Source organism: Leucoraja erinacea, chromosome 6 (assembly GCF_028641065.1).
Source record: "Leucoraja erinacea ecotype New England chromosome 6, Leri_hhj_1, whole genome shotgun sequence".
Classification (NCBI taxonomy): domain Eukaryota; kingdom Metazoa; phylum Chordata; class Chondrichthyes; order Rajiformes; family Rajidae; genus Leucoraja; species Leucoraja erinaceus.
In genome coordinates, this window is record NC_073382.1 from 55,864,800 (window position 1) to 55,879,731 (window position 14,932).

A 14,932-nucleotide genomic window follows, 5' to 3' on the forward strand; every position below is an offset into this window, starting at 1 on the left:
ACCCACACCAGTATGCATATAGGGCTAATAGATCTACAGAGGATGCCATAAACACTGTCCTCCATGCTGCATTACAACACCTAGAGGAGAAGGGGTCATATGTCAGGATGCTTTTTGTTGATTACAGCTCAGCTTTTAATACAATCATACCCAGCAAGCTGATCACAAAAATGCTAGACCTTGGCCTCAGCAGTCAACTGTGTCGGTGGATATTGGACTTTCTCAGTGAACGCCCACAGACGGTGAGACTTGGACCCTACACCTCGACATCGCTGACCCTCAGCACAGGAGCACCGCAGGGCTGTGTGCTCAGTCCACTCCTCTACGCCCTATACACACATGACTGCTTGCCCCATCACCCCGCAAATAGGATCATATAATTTGTGGACGATACAACCGTGGTGGGGCTCATCTCAAATGGGAACGAGGTCGCCTATAGAGAGGAGGTGCACAGACTTTCTGAGTTGTGTGCTCACAACAATCTCTCTCTGAACACTAAAAAGACAAAGGAGATCATAACTGATTTCTGGTGACATAGAGCGGAGCTCAGGCCACTGGAGATAGGGGGCGAGGAGGTGGAGAGGGTGCCTAGTTTTAAATTTCTGGGGATCAACATCAGTGAGGATCTTAAATGGTCTGTGAACTCTGCTGTAGTTGTAAAAAAGGCGCAACAGAGACTTTACTTCCTCAGAACACTGAGGAAGGCCCATCTGTCTGCTAAACTGCTGGAGTCTTTCTACCGCTGTTCAGTCGAAAGCATGCTGACTTACTGCATAACTGCCTGGTTTGGGAATTGTTCAGCAGCTGACAGAGCAGCTCTCCAGAGGGTGATAAAAACTACCCAGGGTATCATTAGACTCCCCCTGCCCCCTCTGGAGGATATTTACCACTCCAGGTGCCGCAGCAGGACCTGTAATATCGTGAAAGACATTACACATCCTTGTCACCACCTTTTCACACTGCTGCCCTCAGGAAAAAGGCACAGATCGCTAAAGTCACGCACTGCCAGACTCAAGAACAGCTTTTACCCATCAGCAATCTTGGAACTGAACTCTGTCTCGGGAGCGGGTTATGGGGAAGGAGGGGGGGAGGGAGACAGTTTAATTGATGTAAATGTGAATCCATGGGTGGGTTTGGGGAGGGAGGGAGTGTAAAAAGTATGAGTATGTGAATGTTTGAAGTTCTTTTAAATGGAGAGACACAGTAATCTCGTTATATGTGACACATGCAATGACAATAAAGCATTCTGATTCTGAGATAGTAGTTCAGGACTTCTCTCTAGTTGTTGGTAGGCTGGTTTGTTTGCCTGATTGTTGTTGTTGTTCGTCCTTCGTAGTCGAAGAAGTCCATGACTTCAGTGTTTTTGTTTGTGGGTCCGGAAGTGACTGGTGAGACCGATCTGGGCCCGGAAAGGCTCGCCTGCATATGGGACACAGCTAGGTGGGTGCTGCAGTAGAAGTTGAAGTGGCTCGAGCCTTGCGCCTGGCGAGTTTCCTCGAAGCTTCTGCGGTGCGCTTCTTCTCAGATGCACGCGTTCCTGTGGTGATGTTGCTTCGCCCAGTTGGGCGGTACGGGTCCTGAAGTCATGACTTGTGCTTGACTTGGATTAAAGCAAGGGAGAATTGAGCAAATCGTCAGCCTGACTCTCTCATCCCGGCCTATCTGGATCCAGTGGCAAGACGTAGTCAGATGGCTGGCGATAGGTCAGGATACAGTGGATGGCCACCTGTGTTCTACATGAACATTGTGCCCTAATTGCGCTCCACGACGCTTGTTTGCCTGATAACACCTGGGGGATGGGTTGGGGGAGGGCTGAATTTAACATCACGGCCTGAATGTGTATGAAAAAACTGCAGATACTGGTTTAAATCGAAGGTAGATACAAAGTGCTGAAAGAAGACTGAAGAAGTGTCTCGACCTGAAACGTCACCCATTCCTTCTCTCCAGAGATGCTGCCTGTCCCGTTGAGTTAATTTAGTATTTTGTGTCTATCACTGCCTGAATGGTGACCAAGTGGAACAGAAAATCCTGATCTAGCTCATTTCTTTCAGGAAACGTTGGGCAGATTCCACAAAGGCCAGCAGAATGCTGTATCATGTTATCACTCAAACCTGTAATTGACCCCAAGACTGTCCACAAATAAAACTCCATAGACCTGATTCACTGAAACTTTCTTCCTTTGAAGAGCTATCATTTCTATTTCAAACATCCCATGATAGTCCTGATAATGCCAGTTTACATGAAAAGCTATAAACTTAACCTTACTTATTATTCCCCAAAAAATGATTTGTTGATGGATCAGATATGTCTAGGATTTTTTGCTCCTATTTTCACTCATGTTAAGTTTCTGTTCCTAATCACCCAACTTGCACAAACTTGAGCTCAACCAGAATGTGACCTTCCAACTAGTGTCCTGCACTGAGTCTCTCCAACCATTTTTCACTAAATTACCAGATTTTGTTCAAGATCCAGTACTAGATGAGAGAAAGTTTATTTAAACTGAATGTCAGCAAGGCTAATGCTACGGGTTCTCATCTGTTCACTCGACAACAACAAGTTTGGGTCGCCACCATGGCACAGCGAAAGTGTTGCTGCCTTACCTGGGTTGGATCCTGACTACGGGTACTGTCTGTACGGGGTTTTACGTTCTCCCCGTGACCGCATGGGTTTTCTCAGCTGTTGAGTCGACAGCGTGGAAACAGGCTCTTCGGCACCTCCTAGTCAGCGCTAACCTGCCTGTCCAAGTCAAGTTCAAGTTCAAGTTCACATTTATTGCCACATGCACCAATTACAGTACAGTGGAATTTGACTTACCATGCAGCCATACAAACAAAAGAGCACAATACACTATAGAATATATCATGTCCAGTTCTTCTTGTTTCGTGTGGCGTGGACAGCCTAAAGTTGTAGGACAACTTGTTCTATTTGATCTTCCGTTTGTGCACGTAGAGTTGATTGCATTAGTCGAAACAGGACGGACCACGTGAAGGTTGAAATTATCCACCCCACATGTCCAGTCCATAACAACCCATTGATTTTAAAATCCATTTTTTCATCTTTCATAATCTATTGCAATCTTCTACCTTTATGGTCTGGCCCCACCCCCTCTCCTCAGTATAAATGTTTCCTTTTCCTCACTGATGATAAAACTCTCAGCAGCCTAGCTCGGTTTTGGAATTCTCTGCAAGAATGCAAGGACGTTACAATGGCGCAGCTGGAAGAGCTACTGCCTCACGGAGCCAGAGACATGGGTTCGATCCTCACCTTGGGTGCTGTTTGGGTGAAATTTGTGTGCTCTCCATGTGACCACATGGGTTTGTTCCAAGTGCTCCAGTTTCCTCCCACATCCCAAGACATGTGGGTTTGTATGTTAATTGGCCTCTATAAATTGTGTGTAGGGAGTGTATGCAAAAATTGGATAACATTGAATGGGTGATCGATGGTCAGCATGTACTCAGTGGGCCGAAGGGGCTATTTCCATATCTTTCAATTCAATCAATCAATACAATATTCACCTTATTTTCCAACTGATAAGACCATGGGATGTCGGTGCAGAATTAGGCCATTTGGCCCATCGAGCCTACTCCACCATTCAATCATAGCTGATCTATCTTTCCCCCTCAATCCCATTCTCCTGCCTTCTGCCCATAACCTTCAACATCCTTATTAATCAAGAACCTATCCTGTATTCCTGAATTTGACTAGGTCATTAAATGGATAGAAAACAACAATTTTTACTTAATTTTGGCTCTATATTTGATGGAATCATACACTCTAGGTTTTGTAGTGTGATGTCCTAAGCGCTCTGTAATCTGTGCACGCTGCCTGAGAGGGAAGATAACTTGGGCAAAGGTGCGAGTGGTGACAGATCTCCAGCAGGAAATGCTGGAGAAGATTTAGCCTGTGGTATGATTGGAATTGCTGAAGAATTAAATGAATACATCTGTGGGGGTTGAGAAGCGATTTAATAATTGATGACATATGAATGTTGTGTGAGAATGTAGGCAAACTGTGTGATATTTTTAGTTTATTTTAGTTTAGAGAAACAGCACAGAAACAAGCCATTCGGCCCACCGAGTCCATGCCAACCAGCAATCTCCGTTACATTGGCACATACATTTCTAATTGATCTGGAGCTTAAAAGTACCATGGCAATGGCAACACTTTAGTTTGATGATAACTGAACATCCCTTGATATTTCCGTAATCTTTTAATTTGCTTGCATGATATTCATGTTTATTATTTTCTACTTCTACTGAATGCAGTTGATGAGAAAATATGAAATAAACAGAGCCACAGATTTTTCCGATTCATAAATCATTCCTGCTTTTGATCATGTTCTGTCATTATGCCCGATGAATATATGCTCTAGCACACAATGTCTGCATCAGCACAGCCTGCATCAGCGTTACTTGACTGGTGCTGCTTCAAGAGTTAAATACACTGAGGCATACATATTGCACAATTTTAGACTGTGTGCAAAATGTGGCCCGTGTTGAGATTATGAAATGTTAGGTCACTTCAACATGTGTGGTTAACAGTATTTTGGCATCAGCCCCTACCTTATCATAAACTTTTCAGCAAATATAAATTTTTGACATATTGCATAAACAATGCGCCTGAACTGCCTGGAACAAGCTGCAGATGACACATAGCAGACTAGAGATGTATTAAATCTTAACCAAATCACTGCAAGAATGACATTATGGCAGTTTCTTGCATGTTAACGTTTCTCTGACTAAAGGCTAAATGGTTCCATTAGAGTATGAAAGGTATTACTGAATAATTGTCCTGCCCATTTCCAATTAAAACTGCAATTAGTTAAAATTCAATTCCTGGGAAATAAGGGCAAATGTCATTTTGAACTTATTTTAAACCTCAATGGAAGTGAAATATATTAAGCCATCTTCTAATCTCTTTTAAAAAAAAGATTAGTTTGCATATTTCTCAGAAACACTTACTGTAAAAACAGGAAAAGTACAATTTCAGCCAAAGGAGAATAGTGTGAATTATATTCCACATCAGGGAGAAGATGCAAGTATTGATTTCTGTGGATTTTTGGTTGATTTTCCCCCCACAATACTTATTTAAGTCATCAGAGTAACATTGTACGTTTTCCTTTTATGTCCATAACATCGTCTTTGGGCAATAGATTTGTACACCATAGAGCTAGGTTAGAAGGCAGGACGTTGTTGGTGCTGTGGGTTACTGGATTAAATTACCAGTGCAAGCAGTGAATCTGAAATGCTGCATGTTCAAATTAGAGCCTCACAGTTTCCTAGGAATGCGGTATTTAGTATTTCATATTTCTTACAATGCAGAAGGAGGCTCTTGCGATGGGGCTGCCTTGCCGAATAACCCCATCAATCTCATTTCCCACTTATTTCCCTGTAACTATCCTCATACATGTCCATTTAACACCCCACCAATTGTCACACCCACACCAGGGGTAATTTGCCCATCAATTCTCTCTAGAATTTAGGAGATTGAGAGGGGATCTTATAGAAACTTACAAAATTCTTAAGGGGTTGGACAGGCTAGATGCAGGAAGATTGTTCCCGATGTTAGGGAAGTCCAGGACAAGGGGTCACAGCTTAAGGATAAGGGGGAAATCCTTTAAAACCGAGATGAGAAAGAACTTTTTTCACACAGAGAGTGGTGAATCTCTGGAACTCTCTGCCACAGAGGGTAGTTGAGGCCAGTTCATTGGCTATATTTAAGAGGGAGTTAGATGTGGCCCTTGTGGCTAAGGGGATCAGGGGGTATGGAGAGAAGGCAGGTACGGGATACTGAGTTGGATGATCAGCCATGATCATATTGAATGGCGGTGCAGGCTCGAAGGGCCGAATGGCCTACTCCTGCAATTTCTAATTTCTATGTTTCCATAGGGGGGACCCGTGCAGTTAAACAGGGGGGGGGACCCGTGCAGTTAAACAGGGAACATGTGGACTAACTGGAAGTCAGACATCACTGGAAGTCAGAATCAAACCTGGGTTACCAGAGCTTTGAGACAACGGCACTAACAGCTGCACCACTGTGCCGCCAAAGAGCATTTCACTTGACCTTTAAATAGGTGAAAAGTAATGGTGATAACAATATTCATAACACTGGTGGTATTGAGCTTGCATGAATAATTAAGACAATTAGATTAAAAATGTATGGCCATTTTGGCCTGTGATCTTCTCTCCTGGTTCTTTTTACAGATGATTATACAGCTTTAGTGGGGGTTTTGGATGATGATGGGAAAACATAATGTGCTAGGGTGGAAAGCATTTAACAGTGTGTGTGGTTTCCACAATATAGGATAGTATAGACTTGATGGACCAGCTGCTCTTTCCATTCTACCTTTGTTGTGTGTTACTAGTGCTGTAGTTCAGCAGCAGATTACACTGAGGTGGCAGCAAGCAGCCTTCTCGATCAACCACAAACTAAATGTTAATGATCATTGACCATCATTTCATCGCTATCATTAGGTCCATCACACAAACTAGTCCTACAAATATTGACTTCATCTACACAGTCTTGAAGGAAAATAGCTAACATAATCAAAAACTTGTCCCGTCCTGGTCATTCCTTCTTCTCCCTACTCCCGTCCGGCAGAAGGTTCAGAAGCTTGAAAGGGTGCACCACCAGACTCGGGAACATCATCTTACCCTTTGTTATCAGGCTTCTGAATGGTCCTTCCAAAAGCCACTGTACTGTCTGATCCACCGTGACATCATTATGGACATTGGACTTTGTCTATGGAACTAGTGCGCTACAATGCTGAGAACTATATTCTTCACTCTGTTACTTCCCCTTTGCTCTACCTATTGTACTTGAGTTTGACTTGTTTGTATTTATGTATAGTATTATCTGATCTGTTCGATAGCAAAGAAAACAAAGCTTTTCACTGTACCTCGGTCCACATGACAAATAATAAGCCCAAACCTAAACCTAAAGGGCCTGACCCACCAGCATGCGACTGCATGCGGCGAGCGCGACCAAACGTGGTGGCTTGAGGCGTACGGCCTCGCGGGGCCGGTCCCACTTCCAACCGCGGAACCGTCTGGAACTGGTCCCGACATCATACTCACCAATCAGCTGGGCAGGAGGTGGGCCGATTGAATTTGGACATCGCACGGCGTCGGGCGGTTACGTCATCACGCAATGGCACGTGCTAGGCGTACGCCGCCAAGACGCTGCGTACGGAGTCCAGATGCTGCGTACAGCGTCAAGACGCTGCATACGGCATTGAGACGCTGCGTACGCCCGTCGAGGCACTGCGTATGTTCTCAATGCGACTGTAGGCCGACAGGCCGTTGCCGCATGGGATTTTTGGACAGTGTCAGTTTTTTGGAGCCCCGCGCGATGTCCGGACCAGCCCCACACAACTCCATACGGCTCCGGCGATTGAAGTGCCAGCGAGGCCGTATGGCTGAAGCGACCACGTTAGGTCGCGCTTGCCGCATGTAGTTGCATGCACGTGGGACAGGCCCTTAATCCTACATTGACTCACGTTCATTATCCTGACAATATAAACGGGTGAATATATTCTGCAAAGCAGCAAAAGCAATTTGCTTGTAGAATTTGCCTTTAAAGATAACACATCCTACAAAAGATAAATCACTTTCCAGCCCAACTTCAGAATATTTGATTATGCATGAGGGTTTCCCACATTCTCCACACTAATAAATCTATGCAGAAGTTATTGTACTCAGTTTTTGTTATTGTTAGTGCATCACTTTCCGTGCATATATGCAAGATCATTTCTGACCCCCCTCATGCTTTTAATTGTCAAACAAAACTGTAAACCAGAACCATCTGTATTATCTACACAGCACATCAAATATTCCTTCCCCTTCCACAGAAAAGAACATTAAATCTAATTAAAAATTGGAACACATTTGGTATGCAATTTGAGATGTTTCAGCTATTTGTTTTTATTGTATCTTTTGATCCCTACAGGACTTGTCCTATAAAGACCGTCACTGGCATGAAGCCTGTTTCAATTGCTTCCAATGCAAGCGGTCACTGGTGGATAAGCCTTTCACCGCCAAGGATGAGCAGTTGCTCTGTACAGAATGTTATGCAGATGAATATTCCTCCAAGTGTCAGGAATGTAAGAAGGCGATAATTCCAGGTTAGAGCAAATCTTTGTATATATTTTTAACTTAATTGTAGGATATGGGAGAGGCTGGGAAGACCTGCAGTTATTGTCCATCACTGTGTAGAAACAAGGAACTATTGATACTGGTTTACACAAAAGGACACAAAGTGCTGGGGGAACTCAGTGAGTCAGGTAACATCTCTGAAGAACATGGATAGGAGACATTTTAGGTCAGAACGAAGTAACGTTTCGGTTCAGGACCTATCTTCAATCTGAAGAAGAGTCCCGATCCAAAATGTCCACTATCGGCATGGTGGCGCAGCAGTAGAGTTGCTGCCTTACAGCGCTTACAGCACCAGAGGCCCAGGTTCGATCCTGACTATGGGTGCTGTCTATACAGAGTTTGTACGTTCTCCCCGTGACCTGCATGGGTTTTCTCTGAGAACTTTGATTTCCTCCCACACTCCAAAGACGTACAGGTTTCTAGGTTAATTGGCTTGGTAGAAATGTAAAAAGTGTCCTTAGTGTGTAGGATAGTGCTAATGTGCGGGGATCGTTGGTCAGTGCGGACTTGGAAGGCCGAAGAGCCTGTTTCTTCACTGTATTTCCAAACTAAATGAAATTAAACTAAACTACGCTATTCATGTTCTCCAGAGATGCTGCCTGACCCTGAATTACTCCAACACTTTGTGTCTAATTGTCCATCAGTATTTGCCTTTAGGAAGTTACTTTTTTTTGAGCAGCTGCAGTTACTGTGGTGAAGGCACTCCCAATGGTGCTGTTGGCTACGGCATTTCACAATTTTGATAAAGTGATGATGAAGGATAAATTGGCAACAAATTTCCAAGTCAGGGCAATGTATGACTTGAAAGTGAACGTGGAACTTATGTAATTCCCACACATCTTCCGTTCGTACCCCTTCAGATAGTTGAGACCACAAGCTGAAGAGGTGCTTTTCAAGAAGACTAGTGAATTTTCAGCAGGGAATCTCATAGATGATGCACATTGCAGCCATGGTCTATCAGTGGTGAGGGAAATGAAAGCTGAGGGTTGGGAATGGGGTGTTGCGGAAGTTGACTGTTTTGTTCTGGATACTGTTGCACTTAATGAAGCTACACTCATCCAGACCAACAGGTTATATCCCAAGGTATAAAAGTCTGAAAAATATATACGTATAAAAGTTCAAGAGTCTGAAGGGTTTTGACCTCAAACATCACCCATTCCTTCTCTCCATAGATGCTGCCTGTCCCACTCAGTTACTCCAACATTTTGTGTCTACCTTCAGGTTATTTTCTAATCTGCACTTTCCTTTCATTTGGTTGACAAAAGTGCTGTAGAAACTCAGCGAGTGCAGCAGCATCTATGGAGCGAATAAAATAGGCAACGCTTCAGGCCGAAACCCTTCTTCAGACTCAGTTATATCCAGTCTGAAGAAGGGTTTCGGCCCGAAACGATGCCTATTTCCTTCGCTCCGTAGATGCTGCTGAACCCGCTGAGTTTCTCCAGCACTTTTGTCAACCAAATGAAAGGAAAGTATGCAAAGAACAAATCAAAGCCAGGCAGTTAATCAAGGAAAGGTGGAGCCCACAATGGTCCATTGTTAGCTGTGGAGAAGGTGATAACGAGTGGACACTAGATGTAGTAACATGGTTTGGGGTTGACTTTAGCTCATTCTGATAGGAATTGGTCTTATGGAAACATACAAAATGGGCACAGAAAATACTTCTAAAAGCAGCTGCATCTTCTGGCTTCCTGCTATTTAAGTGTGTCCGCCTGATTTTATATATCACCAAGTTCATTGCTGTACATCTACAATGAGCTACCACTTGATGTAGAGATTGAATTTAGGCTAGAAGCTGTGTTATAGAGTCATAGAATGACACAGTGTGGAAACAGGCCCTTCGGCCCAACTTGCCCACACCTACCAACATGTCCCAGCTGCACTAGTCCCATCTGTCTGCATTTGGTCCTTATCCCTCCAAACCTGTCCTATCCATGTACCCGTGTTGTTGATGGGATGTCCTACATATTAATAAGGGAGGAAAATAAGAAATTGCAGCAAGAGTCTGTCATTTGGCTCCTTATGTGTTTAAGAAGGAACTGCAGATGCTGGAAAATCGAAGGTACACAAAAATGCTGGAGAAACTCAGCGGGTGCAGCAGCATCTATGGAGCGAAGGAAATGGGCAACGTTTCGGGCCGAAACCCTTCTTCAGACAGATTTGGCACCTTATGCCTACTTCGCCGTTCGATAAGATCAGACTGATTGTTTACCTCAGCGCCACTTCCCTGCACAAATCACATATCTCTTGATTGTCGGGAAACTGACAGCTTTGCCTGCAGTGGTTTCTTCAAGACTTCCTGTTTATTTATTAATCCATCAAAGGCCATAAAGTAGATGAAGATGACTGATTTGTTTTGTCCTTCTCTGTAAATTGCTGAGCTCAAATCACACACTTAAATTTGACTACTTGACTATCAGAAGACAGTTTCAAATATTGTCAGTTTTTAAAATCATCAGGAGAAAGAGCTATTGTTGTAAAGCATGAAATGTTACCCGATTCTCGCAATGTTTAAGCTGACGACAGTTAATATCAAACACATCAGAGGAGTGGTGACCTATTGATGTAACCTCTGTGTTATGAGAGCTTTGCCCAATTGATTGCTATTTGGCTTAAGTCCTAGCTGTCAAAATATAAATATCATTCAATGATAAATGATAAATAATCATAAAGATGTCATTACATGTTTTTGCTCGCTATTGTCATAGTCAAAGAGTCATACAGCGTAGAAACAGGCCCTCCTGCTCACTTGCCCACAATGACTACAATGTCACATCTACACTAATCCCACCTGCCTGCGTTTGGCCCATATTCCCTCCAAACCCGTCCTATCCATGTATCTGTCTAAATGTTTCTTAAATGTTGCGGTAGTACCTGCCTCATCTACACCTCCTCCAGTAGCTCGTTCCATACACCCACTACGCTTTGTGTAAAAAAAATTACCCCTCATGTTTCTATTAAATCTTTCCCCCCTCACCTTAAAGCTATGTCCTCTGGTTCTTGATTCCCCTACTCTAGGCAAGAGACTCTGTGCGTCTACCTGATTTATTCCTTGGTGTATTGGAAATAACAAAGACTTTTTATCTTAAAAAATTAGAACAGTTCTGTTTTACACACATTATGAATGAAGAAATCCAACACCAGAATTCTTGTCAGAATACGAACAGATAATATTGTTCTCCAGCCGATGGCATTACTTCACTTAACGTCAAACGCTCATCATATGTTAACTCAATCATTCCTCCTCTGTACCCACTCCAACGCCAGCACATCCTTCCTCAGATATGGGGCCTAAAACTACTCCCAATACTCCAAATGCTGTCTGACCAGTGCCTCATGAAGTCTCAGTCACCTTTTGCGTAAACCACCATCTGCAGTTCCTTGTTTCTACATAGCAAATTCCTTACTTCTTCAAGTTGGCTATTAGGAATGCAAGATATACCATCTGAATTTTCATTTTCCTTTGCATCATCTCTTAAATGTAGGTACTCGTAAGATGGAACATAAGGGTAACAGCTGGCATGAGACTTGTTTCATCTGTCACCGCTGCCAACAGCCAATGGGCACAAAGAGCTTCGTTCCCAAGGATGACAAGAACTATTGTATACCTTGTTATGAAAAGCAGTTTGCCATGCAGTGTGTTCAGTGCAAGAAGGTGAGCAAGGTCATAGTGTCAAAGGGTCTTGGAGTCATATAGCACAGAACAGATCCTTGCCCAGCAAGTGTGCACAGACCATCAAGCACCCACTTACACAAATCCAACTTCATTCTCTCCACATTCCCATGATCACCCCAAACACAACAGATGCTGGTTTACAAACATAAAAGACACATCATGCTGGAGTAACTCAGCAGGTCAGGCAGCATGCCCTGGAGAACACCGACAGGTGATGTTTTGGTTTGGGGCCCTTCCTCTGCTCCCTTTTATATGGTATAGTTTAGTTTAGAGATACAGCGTGGAAACAGGCCCTTTGGCCCACCGAGTCCGTGCTGACCAGCGATCACCCTTACACCAGCCTATCCAACACACGAGGGGCAGTTTACAGAAAGCAATTAACTTACCAACCTGCACGTCTTTGGAGTGTGAGTGGAAACCGGAGCACTGGGACAAAACCCACGCGGTCACAGGGAGAACGTGCAGACTCCACACAGACAGCACCTGTAGTCAGGATCAAACCCGGGTCTCTGGCGCGTGAAGGCAGCAACTCTACCGCTGCGTCACTGTGCTCCCAATACACCCAATATTTTTGCTAAAGATCTGCTACTGCGTTAACAGATTTTCCCAATGGAAGGCGAAATATCTAGTAATTTATATTTTATATTTGGTAACCAGGCGATTACCACAGGAGGGGTCACCTACCATGATCAGCCCTGGCACAAGGAATGTTTTCTTTGTACTGGATGCAAGAAGCCACTGACTGGACAGCGATTCACCTCACGCGATGAATTTGCTTACTGTATGGATTGCTTCAGTAACCTCTACGCCAAGAAATGTGCTGGCTGCACCAATCCTATCGTCGGTACGTTCTTTTTTTTTTAACTTTCTTTTGATTTAATTTAGAGATAAAGCATGGAAATAGTCCCTTCGACCCACTGAGTCGGCGCCGACTAACGATCACCCGTTCACGCTAGTTCTACGTTATCCCAGTTTTGCACCCTACACACTAGGGGCAATTTGCAGGAGCCTACTTCAACTACCTCCTCCAGTAGCTCGTTCTACATACCAACCACTGTGTAAAAAGTTACCCACATATTCCCATTAAATCTTTCCCCCCATCAACTTAAACCCATGCCCTCTGGTTCTTGATTCCCCTACTCTGGGCAAAAGACTATGTGTTTACCCAATCTACTCCTCTCATGGTTTTTTACACCTCTATAAGATCACCTCTCATCCTCCTGCGCTCCAAGGAATAAAGCCCTAACCTGCTCAACTTCTCCCTATAGCTCAGCCACACGAGTCCTGGTAATATCCTCATGAATCTTCTCTGAACCCTTTCGAGCTTGACAACATCTTTCCTATGACATGGTGACCAAAGCTGAACACAATACTCTAAATGTGGCCTCACCAACATACTATTTACATCCTATATAACTGCAACATGACCTCCCAACTTCTAAACTATTTGACCTGCATAAACACTAAAAGTAAAAAACTAGAAAACGCAAAAAGGTCAAGTTCGGCAAGAAGCAAATTCCATGGAATATATCAATCATGGGAAAGAACACATGGGATTTATAATAGTCGGCTGTCCACAACATTAATCATATTTCATGCTGATTGGAGGGAAAATGGAATCATTGAGCCAATGTTGAGAAAGATGTGGCTAGGAATTGATGGAAGTGAAGAAGGAAATATGATAACAGTGCAAATAGATGGCCTTGATGAACTAAGTTTTGGATAGAAGCTCAGAGTGGACATGGGTTTGGAGATTGCAATGTTTAGTTTCACCTGAACAATTAAGACAGCATCATCTTGAAAGTGAGTCTGCAGGTATTAGGTTTGTGTTAAAAAAACAGGCAGAATAGCCACAATAGTGTCAGATTTGTGCAGTTTCCCAGCAATGTTTCTCTTCATTACCTGCTTGGCCACTCTTGATGTACTTCAACATCTGTTGACCTTCATTTTCCAATGCACTTTCTTTTCAGGTCTTGGAGGAACCAAGTACGTCTCATATGAGGAACGTCAGTGGCATAATGATTGTTTCAACTGTAAAAATTGCTCCTTATCTCTGGTGGGCCGTGGTTTCCTCACAGATCGAGATGACATCCTTTGCCCTGAGTGTGGTAAAGACCTGTGAGACAAAGTAGGTCAGGAAACCATCTTGCAGCAACGTTGGCTGCAACTGGATTAAAACAAATTAACCTGGCTGCCACTTGCAGTGGCGTGAATTGCCCACGATTGTATGTACGGTGATTGAGCATGACAATTGAGACAAATTATTAAAAGCAGCTTATGATTTGTGTATCAATTCACAGAAGGTTTGCATGACTACACTGGGATGAGTGAAAAATTGATTAAACTGATAGGAAAGCACGGATGCAATAAACCAATATTAAATATCTCTATAACTATCAAAACATACTGGCGCACATTATCTCAGCAATGGATGACATTTTTGGTGGAAGAGCTTTGAAAGGGTTTTCTTTTTATCATAAAAGTAGAACAGATTTAAACATCAGCAACGGGTGGTGAGCTGAAGAAGGCAGCAATAGAGGTGTAATATGCAACTGCAGGATCTGCTAACTGGATGACTTGGTCTATTGTCTGCATTCACTTACAGGAAAACATGTTTGAAGGTAAAACTTATATCACACTGCATGATTACATAGGTGAATAGTGGACTATTATTGTAGGTGCCTCTGCATTTCAATATTTTTTCAGCCATTTTGTTTTTTGTAGTATTAAATGCATTAATAAATTGTAAACATTGTTGCTGTACTCTATTTGTGAAGAAGGTATTAATTGCAGAGTTGTGGATGCAGCCTAGATCATCACCCAAACGAACCTCCCTTCCATTGACATCATTTACACCTCACATTGCCTCCGCAAGGGCACCAAGGATGAGTCTCACTCCCCAGTCTCCCTGTTTCCACCTTGTATCTCTAAAGTCTAAAAGTCTAAGATCTAAAGTTCCATAACCCACCACTCTCTGTGTGAAGAAGCTGTGTCTCACGTTTGCATTAAATCTTGTTCCTCTCACTCTCAATTCACCATTTTGGACAGATATAGCGAGACACGTGTTGTTAAGCAAAGTGATCTTTATTGAGTTGAACAAAGAACA

At 43.3% G+C, this 14,932-nt stretch overlaps 1 protein-coding gene across 4 annotated transcripts in view; it reads left to right on the forward strand.

The window, feature by feature from the left end:
- The window catches only part of LOC129698170 (four and a half LIM domains protein 2-like), a 41,905-nt gene extending 27,327 nt beyond the window's left edge, over positions 1-14,578 (forward strand). For all 4 annotated transcript variants that reach the window (XM_055637114.1, XM_055637115.1, XM_055637116.1 and 1 more), the window contains exons 3-6: positions 7,948-8,122; positions 11,636-11,805; positions 12,484-12,670; positions 13,797-14,578. In XM_055637114.1, the coding sequence (XP_055493089.1) occupies positions 7,948-8,122; positions 11,636-11,805; positions 12,484-12,670; positions 13,797-13,948 (684 nt within the window). In that variant the 3' untranslated portion in view covers positions 13,949-14,578. The remainder of the gene's footprint in view (positions 1-7,947; positions 8,123-11,635; positions 11,806-12,483; positions 12,671-13,796) is intronic.
- The last annotated feature ends 354 nt before the right edge of the window (positions 14,579-14,932 follow it).